This window comes from Capricornis sumatraensis, chromosome 13, assembly GCF_032405125.1.
Source record: "Capricornis sumatraensis isolate serow.1 chromosome 13, serow.2, whole genome shotgun sequence".
Taxonomy (NCBI): Eukaryota; Metazoa; Chordata; class Mammalia; order Artiodactyla; family Bovidae; genus Capricornis; species Capricornis sumatraensis.
The window spans coordinates 22264777-22278791 of record NC_091081.1 but is presented as its reverse complement, the minus strand read 5'-3'; the positions used below and the strand labels follow the sequence as shown (position 1 = coordinate 22278791).

General features: G+C 39.2%; 2 protein-coding genes across 2 annotated transcripts in view; one reads left to right on the top strand and one right to left on the bottom strand.

The window, feature by feature from the left end:
- Window positions 1-14015, top strand: part of NT5DC1 (5'-nucleotidase domain containing 1) — a 114889-nt gene that overhangs the window by 18884 nt on the left and 81990 nt on the right. The gene's annotated exons all lie outside the window — the stretch shown is intronic.
- COL10A1 (collagen type X alpha 1 chain) lies at window positions 911-7475 on the bottom strand. The gene is made up of 2 exons (XM_068985538.1): window positions 7322-7475; window positions 911-2781 (listed from the first exon to the last, which is right to left on the bottom strand). The coding sequence occupies exons 1-2, from the start codon at window positions 7473-7475 to the stop codon at window positions 911-913; spliced, it is 2025 nt and encodes a 674-aa protein (XP_068841639.1).

The window sequence follows — 14015 nt, the reverse complement described above, 5'->3', positions numbered from 1 at the left end:
TTTCATGAGGCACAGCTTATGAGTTTTAAACAGAAACATTAAAATACAGTACAGAGCAGAAATAAATATCTTTTCATTTCTAGTCAGATTTTGAAACCCTTGATATTACAATTTCACTGGAATGGGAGGCCCAAGGTACATATGCTAATACTCTGTAAACCCACAAAATCATATTAACATTATCATTAAAGCAAATTAATCACACTTGTGTCAAATAAATAAAATAGGTTAGACACCATTTCCAAGTTTTAAAGGGTATATAGAAAGCTTTCAGCAATCCACAGAAAAATTTGAAAAGGATCATGACTAAAGCACCTTGCATTTCAGATTAACTTCAACATTAATATTTTGGGTTTCTTATGAGAGCTGTAGAAAGTCTATATGCACCTGTATACTTGAATAGATATTGACAAAAGGGGCCACTTAAACCTTCAAGTAATGTACCATCAGAAAGATCTTAGGGTATATAGTGTTTTTTAAATTTGAATATTCAAGTATTTAAGTCCCATAAAGATATATGAAATCTCCCGAATGTTTCCTGGAAATTTTCCTGTTAATTGTCAGAAACAGACTTATTTTTAAAAGGAAATGCTGAACTTCTGAAATCAAATTTGACATGATTTCGCATCACATTTCAGGGTTTTTTGCGATCACTTTTTTAGCTTATCAGGATGAAAATTTTAAATACTGAAGGAGTTCTCAGAAAACTTTTAGGAGTTTTAGGATTGCTGACTAGAAACTCAAGAGGATCTTCACATATGTTTACCGTATCTGAGAGCTCAGGCCTGTACTTTGGAAAACTAAAATGAGTCACATTTTTTCAGCCTACCTCCATATGCATTTCATGGGATGGGGTGGAGTTGGGGAATGCCGTTTCAAGCAGATTTGTGTTAGCTTGGTGAGAATATGCTCACATTGGAGCCACCAAGAATCCTGAGAAAGAGGAGTGGACGTACTCAGAGGAGTACAGCCCATTCGAGCCTGCATTGGGCAGCTGGAGCCACACCTGGTCGTTCTCGGTGAGGTCGATTACGGCGCTCCCTGAAGCCTGATCCAGGTAGCCCTTGATGTACTCATCATAGGTGTACATTACAGGGGTGCCGTTCTTATACAGACCTACCCAAGCATGGGTCCCTTTCACATGTATGTGGTAAGAGAAGTAATATATCCCTGGAATCTTACAGGTAAAGATTCCAGTTCTTGGGTCGTAATGCTGTTGCTTGTTATATAAAATCTTATCGAATGGGATAGGAGTACCTATAGCTGGGTAAGCTTTGGAGAGGATAACAGTGAAAGCAGACACTGGCATTCCTGTTACTCCCTGATTGGCACTAACAAACGACCTTTGGCCTGCCTTTACAAAGTCCTCAGGCAGGGCTGCTTGGCCTGGAGGGCCTGGGGGCCCTGGGGGCCCTGGGAGGCCAGGCTCCCCAGCATTGCCTCTTGGTCCTGGAGGCCCTGGTGGCCCAGTAGGGCCATTGAGGCCCTTGACTGCTATGCCAGCTGGGCCAGGAGGCCCTGGAATTCCCGCATCGCCTTTGGATCCAGGGAATCCTGGAATGCCTGGTGGCCCAATGGGACCTCTAGTACCTGGTATTCCAGGGACACCTCTGGGCCCAGCCTCACCGTTGTGTCCAGGCACTCCCTTAGGTCCTGCTGGACCCACGGGGCCTGGGAGACCAGGGGATCCTGCGATTCCAGGGTCACCTTTTGGGCCCAGCAACCCTGGGTTACCCTTGGGACCATTGAGACCTGGTTCTCCTGGGTACCCTGGTTTTCCATCTAAGCCAGAGGAGCCCCTTTCTCCCTTTGCCCCAGGGTTTCCTGCAGGCCCCACTGGCCCCATCTCACCTTTAGGGCCTGGGAGCCCGGGGTTGCCTGGAATGCCTTTTGGTCCTTGGGGTCCCATATTCCCTGAGGGTCCGGGCAGACCTGCTTCCCCAGGATGACCTGCTGGGCCTTGTTCCCCTTTGGCACCTGGACTCCCTGGAAGGCCCACAGGTCCTCTTTGTCCCTTCAGGCCTGGCAAGCCTGGTTTCCCAAAGCCGGGAGCCCCTGGGAGCCCAGCTGTTCCTGGAGCCCCAGGGTGACCTTTCATCCCTGGGATCCCTGGCTGGCCTGGAGTTCCAGGGGCTCCTGGCTTTCCAATGCCTTCTGGTCCTTGTTCCCCAGGAGGGCCTTGGGGGCCTGGTGGGCCGGCTGGTCCCCTTTCCCCTGGAACACCCTGATCACCTTTGAGGCCTGGCTGTCCTGGTAACCCATTTTCACCTCTTTTCCCCACTCCAGGAGGGCCAGGTGGTCCCGTGGGACCCTGAGGACCTGGGAGGCCCCTCTCACCTGGGCGGCAAGGAGCACAATACCCCGTTTCCCCTTTCTGTCCATTCAGTCCAGGGACCCCTGGTGCACCCTTTTCTCCGGTAAAGCCCCTGGGACCTGGTTCTCCTGTAGGTCCTTGTGGCCCAGGTTTTCCTGGAACAGAAATTCCAGCTGGGCCGGGGCTTCCAGGTGGCCCTGGTGGGCCCCGTGGTCCTGGTAAACCAGCTGGTCCAATATCTCCTTTTGGTCCATTTAGTCCTCTCTCCCCTTGTTTTCCTGGGAGGCCTGGTATACCTGGCTTCCCAGTAGCTGACGGTCCCGGTGGTCCTGGCAACCCTGGCTGTCCTTGGGGCCCAGGACTTCCGGTGCCGGGTTTTCCTGGTGGTCCTGACGGGCCTGGGTGCCCTCGAGGTCCAGCGGGGCCTGGTGGACCGGGGATACCCTGCTCTCCTCTTAGTGACACGCCTGAAAGACACGCACAGAACACGTGGGGTAAGGGCTTAGTGATGCTAAGGAACCACTGCTGCTCACAGTATAAACGAGGACAGGGTGTTTATTGCAGTGTCAGTCAGACCATTTTGGCAGACTAGTCTTAAATGGTTTTAGACAATTTTATATTGTTTTCAGGCATTTATATTGTTTTAAAACATAGTGCTAGAGAAGATGGTTTCACAAGACCGTGGCTACCATCATACTTTCATTACGTCCTAATGATCCATGAAAATAAGCTGGGATTGAAACATTCATTTAGATAAGAGTGCATTGGAGGTAAACTTACTAGCACATTTATTATAGGAAGATCGTCTCCCTAGAAAAAGGAAAAGGGAAAAATGGCATTTGATAGGAAAAGAGGAAAAAGGCAAGTACAGAATGAAAAAGGAACAGGTTAAGAACTAAAACAAGTTTCCTTCACAAAAGCTATCCTGTAAGATAAAGGAGAAACACAGTCTGTTTTAATTTACATCTGCCATGACCCTGCTGTAAACACTTTAGATTTTGGGTTTTCTTTCGTTTGGTTGTTTTTGACCTTAGTACAAAGCATGAGCGCTTATGTTCTCTGTTATTGACTTAAAATTGAAATAAGGAATTAGAGAATTAATGTGCAAGGTACATAAAATAGTATTAAAATGGTTAAATAAAATTTTGTTTGATTAATGCAGATATTGTTGATTTCATAGATCTGTGGGTTCATTTGAGCTAAATACTTGAGTATAGTAAATTTAAACTAAAAAATTACTCAGTGCCAGTAATGTGAAATCTATTATTGAACTGTAAGTATAAGAAAAGTACAAAACACAGCCTGTAAGAACTGTAGTCCCAAAGAGAATAAAACAAGTGTCCATATGATAAGTGCTTTAAGAGGTGTCCAGAGTTTTGGTTTTAGTCATTCAAAGGTGGGGTGTAACAGAGCATGGCCGGCTTTAGGATACACTATTGGGGAAGTATCACCATGTCAAAGGGTCTTTAGGCAGCACTATCATATGCCTCTAGATAAAAGTCTTTTTTTCTCAGAAATTCTTCTATATTAGCAAAGATGGTAATGAAATTACTTACGATTTTAAATATCTACTTCCAGGATTTATTTAAAATTAATTTTCTGTTTAATAAATTCTCAGAAATATAGTTAGAATATCTGTGTATACTATTCATATTAGATTCTTATGCTGTCAGAAAATGGTTCATAGTGATGGTAGATTTAGTAGATGTCAAAGTAGTTGAGTAGTTTGGTCAAAACCCTGAAAATGACTTAGAACTGTGACTTTTGAGCTCCATCTTCTTTTGTATAAAACATGTTAATATGCTTCAACTCCATTTAACTAAATCTTCAATGGCTTAAATATCAAAATGAAGACTAAAATGAAACTGATATTAAAAGAATTGAAAATTGCCTTTGAAAATATATTTTTATGGGTATAATTTCTTTTAAATGTTAACTGGTACATTACTGTATTTTTAAAATCTTTCATATTAATTAACTGGCATGTAAGAAGTAGTCAGCCAATAGTAGTTGCTAATGTATACTCTTGGATAGAGATGTTCCTGATATTTGGAAAACATTTGATAATACATGAAGTATAAAATACAGAGCATAGTCATTAAAACATATACTGAACTAGGAAAATCATTTGAGTATCTTTATATGTTGTACTAATTAGAAGTTATATTTCATTTTTCAAACAAATGTGTAGTTTTATTTACCCATTGATTTTCAGAAAATGACATGAGGAAAAAGACTATGAGAAAAATTAATTTATGGAAAAGATTTCCATATATTAGCACATATTGTTGGTGATGTTACTGTACATATGTGATATATCTGTATGAACGAGTGTTAATGCCTTGCAAATAGAATAAATGAATAAAGGCTTTCTTAATGGTTTGCAGTAAAATAGGACATTTTTAAAATGCAAATCATATTAAATTGGGGTTTGATTCAGAATCTTATAAAGATCATGTCTATATAAAAATAATTGTCTTGGTCTGGTTGGAAATCTGTCTAACTGTTAAAGTAGAGAGGAAAAGCAAGTCTTGCTGTGAATGACTGAATTGAGCCTAATTTGAGACTGAAACTCCAAAGACAGTGATCTCTGTCACTTAAAATGTTACCCTGGTAGGTTGCAGGAGAGAAGTTTCTTAAATGTCCACAAAGTGGTTGATTGTGTCAGAGTATGGTTCCGGTGTACTCACCAGTAATGAAAACCTCTGCAGCATAATTTAGTGTGTTTTGACTGAGTTCTCTTAACCTTTTTGAACAGATGTGCCTAGCAACTGCACAGGAATTTCTTGTATATCTGTTAGCAATTCAGTGTTTCACTATATAAATTGTGGGCTTTTGTCTTCATTTATTTGCTGCTAGATGGAGAAGGCAATGGCACCCCACTCCAGTACTCTTGCCTGGAAAATCCCATGGATGGAGGAGCCTGGTAGGCTGCAGTCCATGGGGTCGCTAAGTCGGACATGACTGAGCGACTTCACTTTCACCTTTCTCTTTCATGCATTGGAGAAGGAAATGGCAACCCACTCCAGTGTTCTTGCCTGGAGAATCCCAGGATGGGGGAGCCTGGTGGGCTGCCGTCTATGGGGTTGCACAGAGTTGGACACGACTCAAGTGATTTAGCAATAGCAATAATGTATTTGTTTCTACTTTGTATTACCAAGTAAACTAAAGTGGATTTAATAGTTAAAATATGGCTTCTAAATTTTTCATTTGTTAACAAGATATATTTTCACTTTTTCTATAAAAGAAAAACCGAAATGATAGAGTATATTATGGTGAAAAGATAGAAAATATTTTAAACTTCTAATAGTGGTGGTGCATTTTATTTTAATTCACAACTGTTTGTTATGATCTTGTAAGCTACAAAAAAGTCTGAATTTGTGATCATACAGAGTATAGTTCATTACTGCTTATCATAGCATTTCAAATTGCATTTGTTGCTTCAAGCAAAGTATCAGATTTTCTTGTATTTAATTCTTTTCCTAACTGTTTTCTTTCTCATACTGTGTTTGTATTTGAGCATTGAAAGGTATCTATTGAGTACTTAGGCATTTATTTCTGATCATTAAGCTACCTTTCATGAAACATTTAAAATTTTATCTTTCTTCTTAAAAAGACAATCCTATACATTCAGTTTGCTAAAAATAGTCATCTCCAGAAGCATAATTTTTAAATTTTATGACAACTATTCTTAGCTTTATAGGTTAAAATATGTAAGCATAATGGAAAAATACTATGGAAAAGAAATTTGTGTCCTACAGTCATTTCATATTACTCAGTGTAATTCAGTAATGTAGCAGGTAGTTTGTGCCAGATAGCTATTAAATAAAATTGGTGAATATGAACCTAAAAGTTGCCCTTGCTTGAGGATTTGTTAGTACTTTATATACATGATATCAGTACCCTTCATAATAGTCAAGAAAGCTGAGCAGATTCAAGAACAGAGTTAAAACTTACCTAAGGCTACAGCACCCGTTCTAGAGTATTCGGAAGAGGAAGAGGAGGAGAGAAGTAATAATAGAAGTAGAATTAATGGAAGTAGTATGGAAAATAGAAGCAGTAGTAATAATAGCTAACCCTTAAGTACTCTGGCCACCTCATGCGAAGAGCTGACTCATTGGAAAAGACTCTGATGCTGGGAGGGGTTGAGGGCAGGAGGAGAAGGGGACGCCAGAGGATGAGATGGCTGGATGGCATCACGGACTCGATGGACATGAGTTTAAGTGAACTCTGGGAGTTGGTGATGGACAGGGAGGCCTGGCGTGCTGCGATTCATGGGGTCGCAAAGAGTCAGACACGACTGAGCGACTGAATTGAACTGAAGCACTTTGCATATTAACTAATTTAAGTCTCAGAACCGCCCTTTGAAATAGACATACGTGCCTTGTTTTACAGATAAGTGAGCTAAAGCATGGAGAGATAAGTAGCTAACTCAGGGTTGCATAAAGCAGTTAGGTCTGTGCACTTAACTACTAAACTAAACCAAAATGCATTAAAAAAAATTATGAGAATTGCTACTTCATTTGTCTATTAAATTTCTCTTGTGGGAATCTCATGTTGTTTGATAGCTAAGACTCAATTTTGTATGGATTTGTAAGCTAGAAAAATAAACTGTAAAAAGAAATGTGTGTAAGCATTTAGATATATAAACCTACTCTTTTTGTGTACAATGGACAGTTATATTTAGTTAAAACAATTTAAACATGACTAATTTGGTTGGATTAATATGTCTAGGTTGTGGGAATTACTTGTGCAAAAAGCACACATTTGAGGGAAAAAATTCTACACCTAAAATTTCCTAATGTTCTTTAGGTATTTCTGCTATTCTTGTGTAAAGGATATGAATGTTCTTGAATAGACCTGCTTTTTCATTTTGGGCTATTTAAGGAGTTTGAAGGTAATTTAATGCCAAATAAAATTAAAAAAACATTTTGCTAAAGAGATCGTTAAGATTATATAAAGCAACAACCCAGTAGTTAATACAGCAAGATATATAGTTCAGTTTACCTTTACCCTTTATGGCATAAGGGATGAAGAACTGTGTCTTGGTGTTGGATGGTGGGCCTTTTATGCCCGTAGGTGTTTGGTATTGCTCAGTATAAAACACTCCATGAACCAAGTTCAAGGACATTAGCAGCAAAAGGGCTGTTTGTGGCAGCATGATCTCAGCTGGATTCTGAAAAACAGAAAAGAATAATTTCATATAGCTTCATTATTGACCTGCTTTATTTTTCTAATGTTGCATAGATGAATTCTTCATCTACTTTTTTAACCTTTTTCTGTATATCTTGAATATATTCCATAAATTGAGAGTTATAATGGTTAATTATGTGAATATATGTCTTCGTCGGTTTTAAAAACCATATCCAGATAATCAAGTGAAAATAAAATGATTTCAATAAAAGAAACACAGAAACTGTAGTTGGATGTCTGTATTAAATAACTCAAGATCTTTGATACAGACTGAAGTTACCAATAGTCTCAAAAACACTGAAATTCAGATTACAGCATGTTTTTGCAAATATAGTTATAATTAAGACTATATTTTACAGACAGGTACAAATTAAACTTTCTGAGTGATTTTAGTGGAAAGCCATTATTTTAAATCACAAAGTAGCAAATAACTGAGACTTTTTTCCAAATACGCTGACATGGAGATCTACCAGTGGACTTACCCGGACTCTCGGAGTTCCTGGAGGTGGCTTCTTACCAGTGCACTGTGCCTTGCCCTGTGCCCAGGTGAGCACTGCAGAAGATGCCCTCTCCAGAGCTGTCCTGCAGCATTTATACTGTTTTGCCCTTGCTCCGTGAGGTTACCCTGAGTTTAAGCTCCTCCCCCTGCCCCAGAGGTGGAAGCACTAATTATGGTGGAAAGTTCTATTGGGCAGGCATACAAGATCAGGTTGGGCTCTCTTTGCCTTGTTTTCTTATTGAAAAATAAACTCTTTGTCTTAAATTTTATTAATAGTTTTAGCAATGCACCATCTTTTTCTGTGATTTTATTTTAGAAGTTATTACTCAGATGTTTAGGTTGTTCGTTCATGATGGGGTGATCCTAGCCCCTTTATATTTTTAGAAAGCACGTTCTTGTGTTACTTGGTTGAAAATAGTTGGGAGTATGTAAAAGTAGGGAAAGAAGTCTTTTGGAGGGGAGTGTGGGTTTAAACCATCACCTAAATTCTTCACTTATTACATAAAGCCATCAATGTGTCCATGAATGTTTCTAAACTTTTATGAAAATAGCATACCCCAATTCTTTTTTTTAGGCTTGGAAGAAGCACAATAGTGAAAATGTGGGTATACTGTCTTGTATTTCAGGATCTTAATGTAAGCCCTCAGATGTTAATAAGAGAAATGTAAAATATGTTAGCATATAAACATTTTAGTTTTGTATTTAATTATTTAAAATTTTTCAAACAGAAGCAAGACATCCATAAATTTAGAGAGCTGCCAGTGTAATTACCCTGAAGGATTTAAATTCATTGTTCACAACACTCTACTTACTGTGTTTGGTAGATGGCTTCAGATTTTATTGCTTAATTTTGGGTTTTATTTTAGAGTTGCAGTGGAGGAGGTACAAAAACCCTTAACTTGATAATATCATATCATATCATGTCCATTTAAATAAGGTTGCTGTGTTCATTTCAGAAGAAAACTAATCTTCAGACTTTGCTTTCAGCTTTTTGTAAGTATTATCGGTTTGGCTTGCAGATTCCTTCTAGAATCTCAAATCAGCTCAGTTAGAAACCTTTTTCCCCCAAAAGATGAAAGTAAATGTTATCATTGTGATTTTCAGTAGTTAGTATTCTCTTTAACAATAATAGGAGACTCTTAAAATCAGTTTTCAGGATCCTAAAGAATCTAATAACAGCAAGTTGAGAGGCCAAATTCTGATTCTTATTTCATTTCGTCATTTTGGAGCTAAGTCACATCAACTTTATGGATGAAGTAGGTGAGAAGGAAAATTCCATAATAGGCATAGATACGTCTTTTTTTAAAAAAAAATCTCTGTAAAATTAAAGTGGCATGGATTCAGGATTGATCAGTAATTGAAATTAAATGTGTGACCAGTGGATGAAATCAGGGTTTGTTCTTTTTCTTCCCTCTTCCTCCCCTGCATGTAATTTTCTGCATATATTTTGAGCTAAGCCTTGCATAGCACCTTGTAGAAATATAAAAGGATAACTCATCTCACTGCCTTCCTTTCACTTAACTCACACTTTGAAACCTTTTATTGGTTGCTATATTTAAAACCTTACCATGTCTCTGTATAATACTCACAGATTCATATGAAATATGATTTTTATATCAGTTCTGAGTAACAGGAGAATTGAAAAGTTTATATTGTGTTTTCTATTCAGTCATTTTTATGGAAGTATAGTTGATTTACAATGTTATATTAATTTCTGCTGTACAACAGTGTGATTCAGTTACACACACACACACACACTCTCTCTCTCTCTCTCTCTCTCTCTTTATTCTCTTCCATTGCAGCTTCACATAGGATGTTAAATAAAGTTCCCTTTGCTATGCAATAGGGCCTTGTTGTTTGTCTGTTCTGTATATTCTGACCATTCTTGCATCGTTTGAAGATCATCTGTGGAATAATACTTTTTGTAATTATACTGTGTCCTCTGCTACATCTGTAAGAGTCCACAAAAGATAAGAGAGAGAAATGGCTGCCTTCCAGGTACTATGGTTCTCTTGGGAAAGATTTTGAAGAAGTAAGTGGGGTAACGTTATGGATGCCCTTGAATACTAGGTTACAGACTTTGTTTTAAAAGGATTTATTAGAAATGTATATTCCAGTATTTTTATGTGTATATATGGTGACACATACTTATTTGTTTATAATTGAGACTGATACCTTGTTCCTTGTTATTCATGTGAAAATTCAAAGAATAATTCTCAGCTCTTCATTCTGTGCACCTGTGTCGACCATGTGTTTATCTATGGTTGCTTCAACTATTTCCAGAACTTTTCACCTTAACCTCTCTAGGTGTTCCTTTTTTCATCAACACAATGAAAAGTTTGGATTAGTTTCTAAACTCCTCCCAACTTTAAAATTGGGTAATTCTTGTGCTTGAGGTATTTTGCTGTTTTCTGTGGTGAGACAGTGGGCTTGGCTCCATTTAGTAATTATTAGAGACAAAATCCATACCAAGTGGTCATATGTCTTCTTTGGGGGATATGTAAATATATGTGGGTATTTGTCATTCTATATTCCCATTTAATTTTGGGAAATGTGGTATCTTTATTGAATAAGCCTTGTACGTTCAACCCTTTTTGCAAATAGTGTGTTTATTTCAGTACAAGGAATCTGACTACTGTTTGCTTTGTTAGTCACATAAAAAGCACTGTCTTGTTCAAAACAGATTGTAGAATCAGAATATTTTCTAGCTTCACCCCGCCCAATTGTGTATTTAAAGCTATTTTTATTCTAAGAATTTACCTGTAGCTGTTGAAAGTGACTAGACTGTGGCTTTATAATGAAAACCTATTCTACTTAAAGAACAGAAAGTCATGCTGTTTAAACTCAGCAACCTAAATGGTTTTTTTTTCAATATCAAATACGAAGATGTTTTTTGCACACTAGCATTTAGCTGCTATTAAGCTCATGTGTCAGAGAAGGCAGTGGCACCCCACTCCAGTACCCTTGCCTGGAAAATCCCATGGACAGAGGAACCTAGTGGACTGCAGTCCATGGGATCGCGAAGAGTCAGACACGACTAAGCGACTTCACTTTCACTTTTCACTTTCATGCATTGGAGAAGGAAATGGCAACTCATTCCAGTGTTCTTGCCTGGAGAATCCCAGGGACAGGGGAGCCTGGTGGGCTGCTGTCTATGGGGTTGCACAGAGTCTGACACGACTCAAGTGACTTAGCAGCAGCAAGCTCACATGTTCATTTTCACTTCCCAGGTTATCATTAATTCACCAGATATTTCTTGAGTACCTTCTACATGTCAGGTATGGTGGTAAAAGAGCTGGATGAATGATGTACAGCCCCCACCCTTACGGTGTTTAAACACTATAGGTGGTTCTCAACCTTCTTTCCACACTCCCACAGTCCTGAGGGACACAACACCGTTCCTTCTGTCTTTGGGATTCATTAAGATAATGGTGTTCAGAAACTATTTCGAAGAAGCTCCTCGGGTGAGCATGATGGACTTCTAAGTTAGGTCTTAATCTGATATCAGTGTTCTATTACCAGCTTGTTAGTATTAGATACATAAATTTTCTTGTTTTTGCTCATGTGGCTTTTAGCTTTACTGTAGAAAAATTTCATCTTATCCATAGAAGTAGGGAGAATGGTAACCATGAATGTACCCACTACCCAACTTAACTAATCTCAAGTCACTGTCACTCAATCCTTCCTCTGTTCACCCCCACATTTTTAACAAATCCCATGAAAGTGAAAGCAAAGTCGCTCAGTCGTGTCTGACTCTTTGCGACCCCATGGACTGTAGTCTTCCAGGTTCCTCTGTCCATGGGATTTCCCAGACAAGAACACTGGAGTGGGTTGCCATTTCCTTCTCCAGGAGATCTTCCCAACCCAGGGATTGAACCCGGGTCTCCCACATTGTAGGCAGACACTTTACCGTCTGAGCCACCAGGGAATATACTGTACCAATTCATCTGTGAAATTTTAGTATATTTCTCCTGAAGGTAAGTTCTTTTTCTTTAAAATAGTATTTTCAACATGAACCCAAAATTAACTGTTTCTTAATATTATCAGATGCTTTAGTTCACTTCAGATTTCCTCAGTTATGTAGGTATATACACACACACACATATGTATGTATGTATGTATGTATGTGGATATGCATGCATACTTAAAATGTATGTAGAGATATACAAACACGTATATAGGATGTATGCTTAGTCACTCAGCTGTATCTGATTCTCTCGGTGACTGCAAGGACCGAAGCCCTCCAGGCTCCTCTCCGTGGTTTTCCAGGCAAGAATACTGGAACAGATTGCCTTTTTCTACCCCAGGGGATCTTCCCGACCAGGGATTGAACCTCTGTCTCTTGGATCTCCTGCACTGGCAGACAGATTCTTTACCACTAGCATCACCTGGGAACCCCATATGTAGTATACATACATACATATTCATAGTTTTTTATTGATTATTGTTTGTTCAACTTAGATTCATGAATATCCCTGAATTGTCATGCCCCGTTAATGTAGGTTTCTTATCCACATCTCTTTTTTCCCTTTACAGCTTACTTGCCGAGAAACTGGGTCCTCTCGCCTGTAGTTTCCTACACTTCGGATTTTGCTGTCACTTAACATGCTTCTCTGTATGCTGCATTTCCTGAAAAATTGGTAGTTAGATCTAGAGATTCAGTCGGGTTTAGGTTTGAGAGGTACACACACAAATACTTTTTAGCCAAGGGTACTTTGTAGATCCAGTGGGTGTTGTGTATTTTAATCAGGAAACCTTTCATTGCTGGTTGTGTGTGATGTTGCTAGGAATGAGCATTACGTAGATATCCTAATTCTCTCTTTCCTTCCTTGCTTATTAGCTTGAATATATATGTGTGTGTGTGTATAATCCACATATATAATGCTTACAATCCATATACATATATATTTGGGTTTCCAGGTGGTGTGGAGAAGGCAGTGGCACTCCACTCCACTACTCTTGCCTGGAGAATCCCATGGATGGGGGAGCCTGGTGGGCTGCCGTCTGTGGGGTCGCACAGAGTCGGACATGACTGAAGCGACTTAGTAGCATCAGCCAGGTGGTGCTAGCAGTAAAGAACCCACTTGCCAGTGTAGGAGACATAGGACATGCGGATTCGATCCCTGAGTTGGCAAGATCCCCTGGAGGAAGGCATGGCAACCCACTTTAGTATTCTTACCTGGAAAATCCCCATGGACAGAGGAGCCTGGCAAGCTGTAGTCCGTAGGGTTGCAAAGACTCGGATAGGACTGAAGTGACTTAGCATGCACTCATATAAGTATATTTACACATGGATACATGAGCCAAAAGGTAATTTTGTTAACTGTTATGATGTCCCCCTCCTTAGGTATTGTATCGTTTTCCATTCCCACCAGCACTGTGTGAGAGTTCCTTTCCACTGCCTCACCAGTAGGATGTGTTATTTAGATTTTGTTGAACTTCTCAATATTTCCTCATTTTAGAAATGAAAATTGGGGTCTTGGCCTAGTAATTTTCCTTCTTACTAAGTGTGTGACTGAGCACCTTTTCATATAGTTAAGACCATATTTCTAGCATAATCCTAGAAGTGGTCTGTTTCCTCTTTTTATGATATAGCTTGCATATGTTTTTTTCCCAGTTTATCTTTTTAGTTGACTCATAAAAGTTTTTGTAACGTTTAAACTTTTTGCATAAACTTTTGATGCAGAATATTACTGTTCTTTCAGAGACTCAGAGCTAGCTATAAGGAACATTAAAGGTTATCTAGATTAGTCATTTTATTCTTCAGAGGAGAAAACTAGCTGTCTCTTATGAATGTCGTGTTCCCTGATGTTTAATCAAGTTGAGTTTCTGAAGTACAGGGCTTTTGATGAGGGAGCCCATTGAGGGCAAACACCACAGATGAAGCTCATGTGTTCATGTCCTTACCTGAGCAAGCAAGATACTGACTTTCCTGTTCCTCTAATCTTTCCGTCTTTTAAGCCATGGAAATGAGGAAAGTGCCCAGAAGTGAAGACACTTGGAGACCCA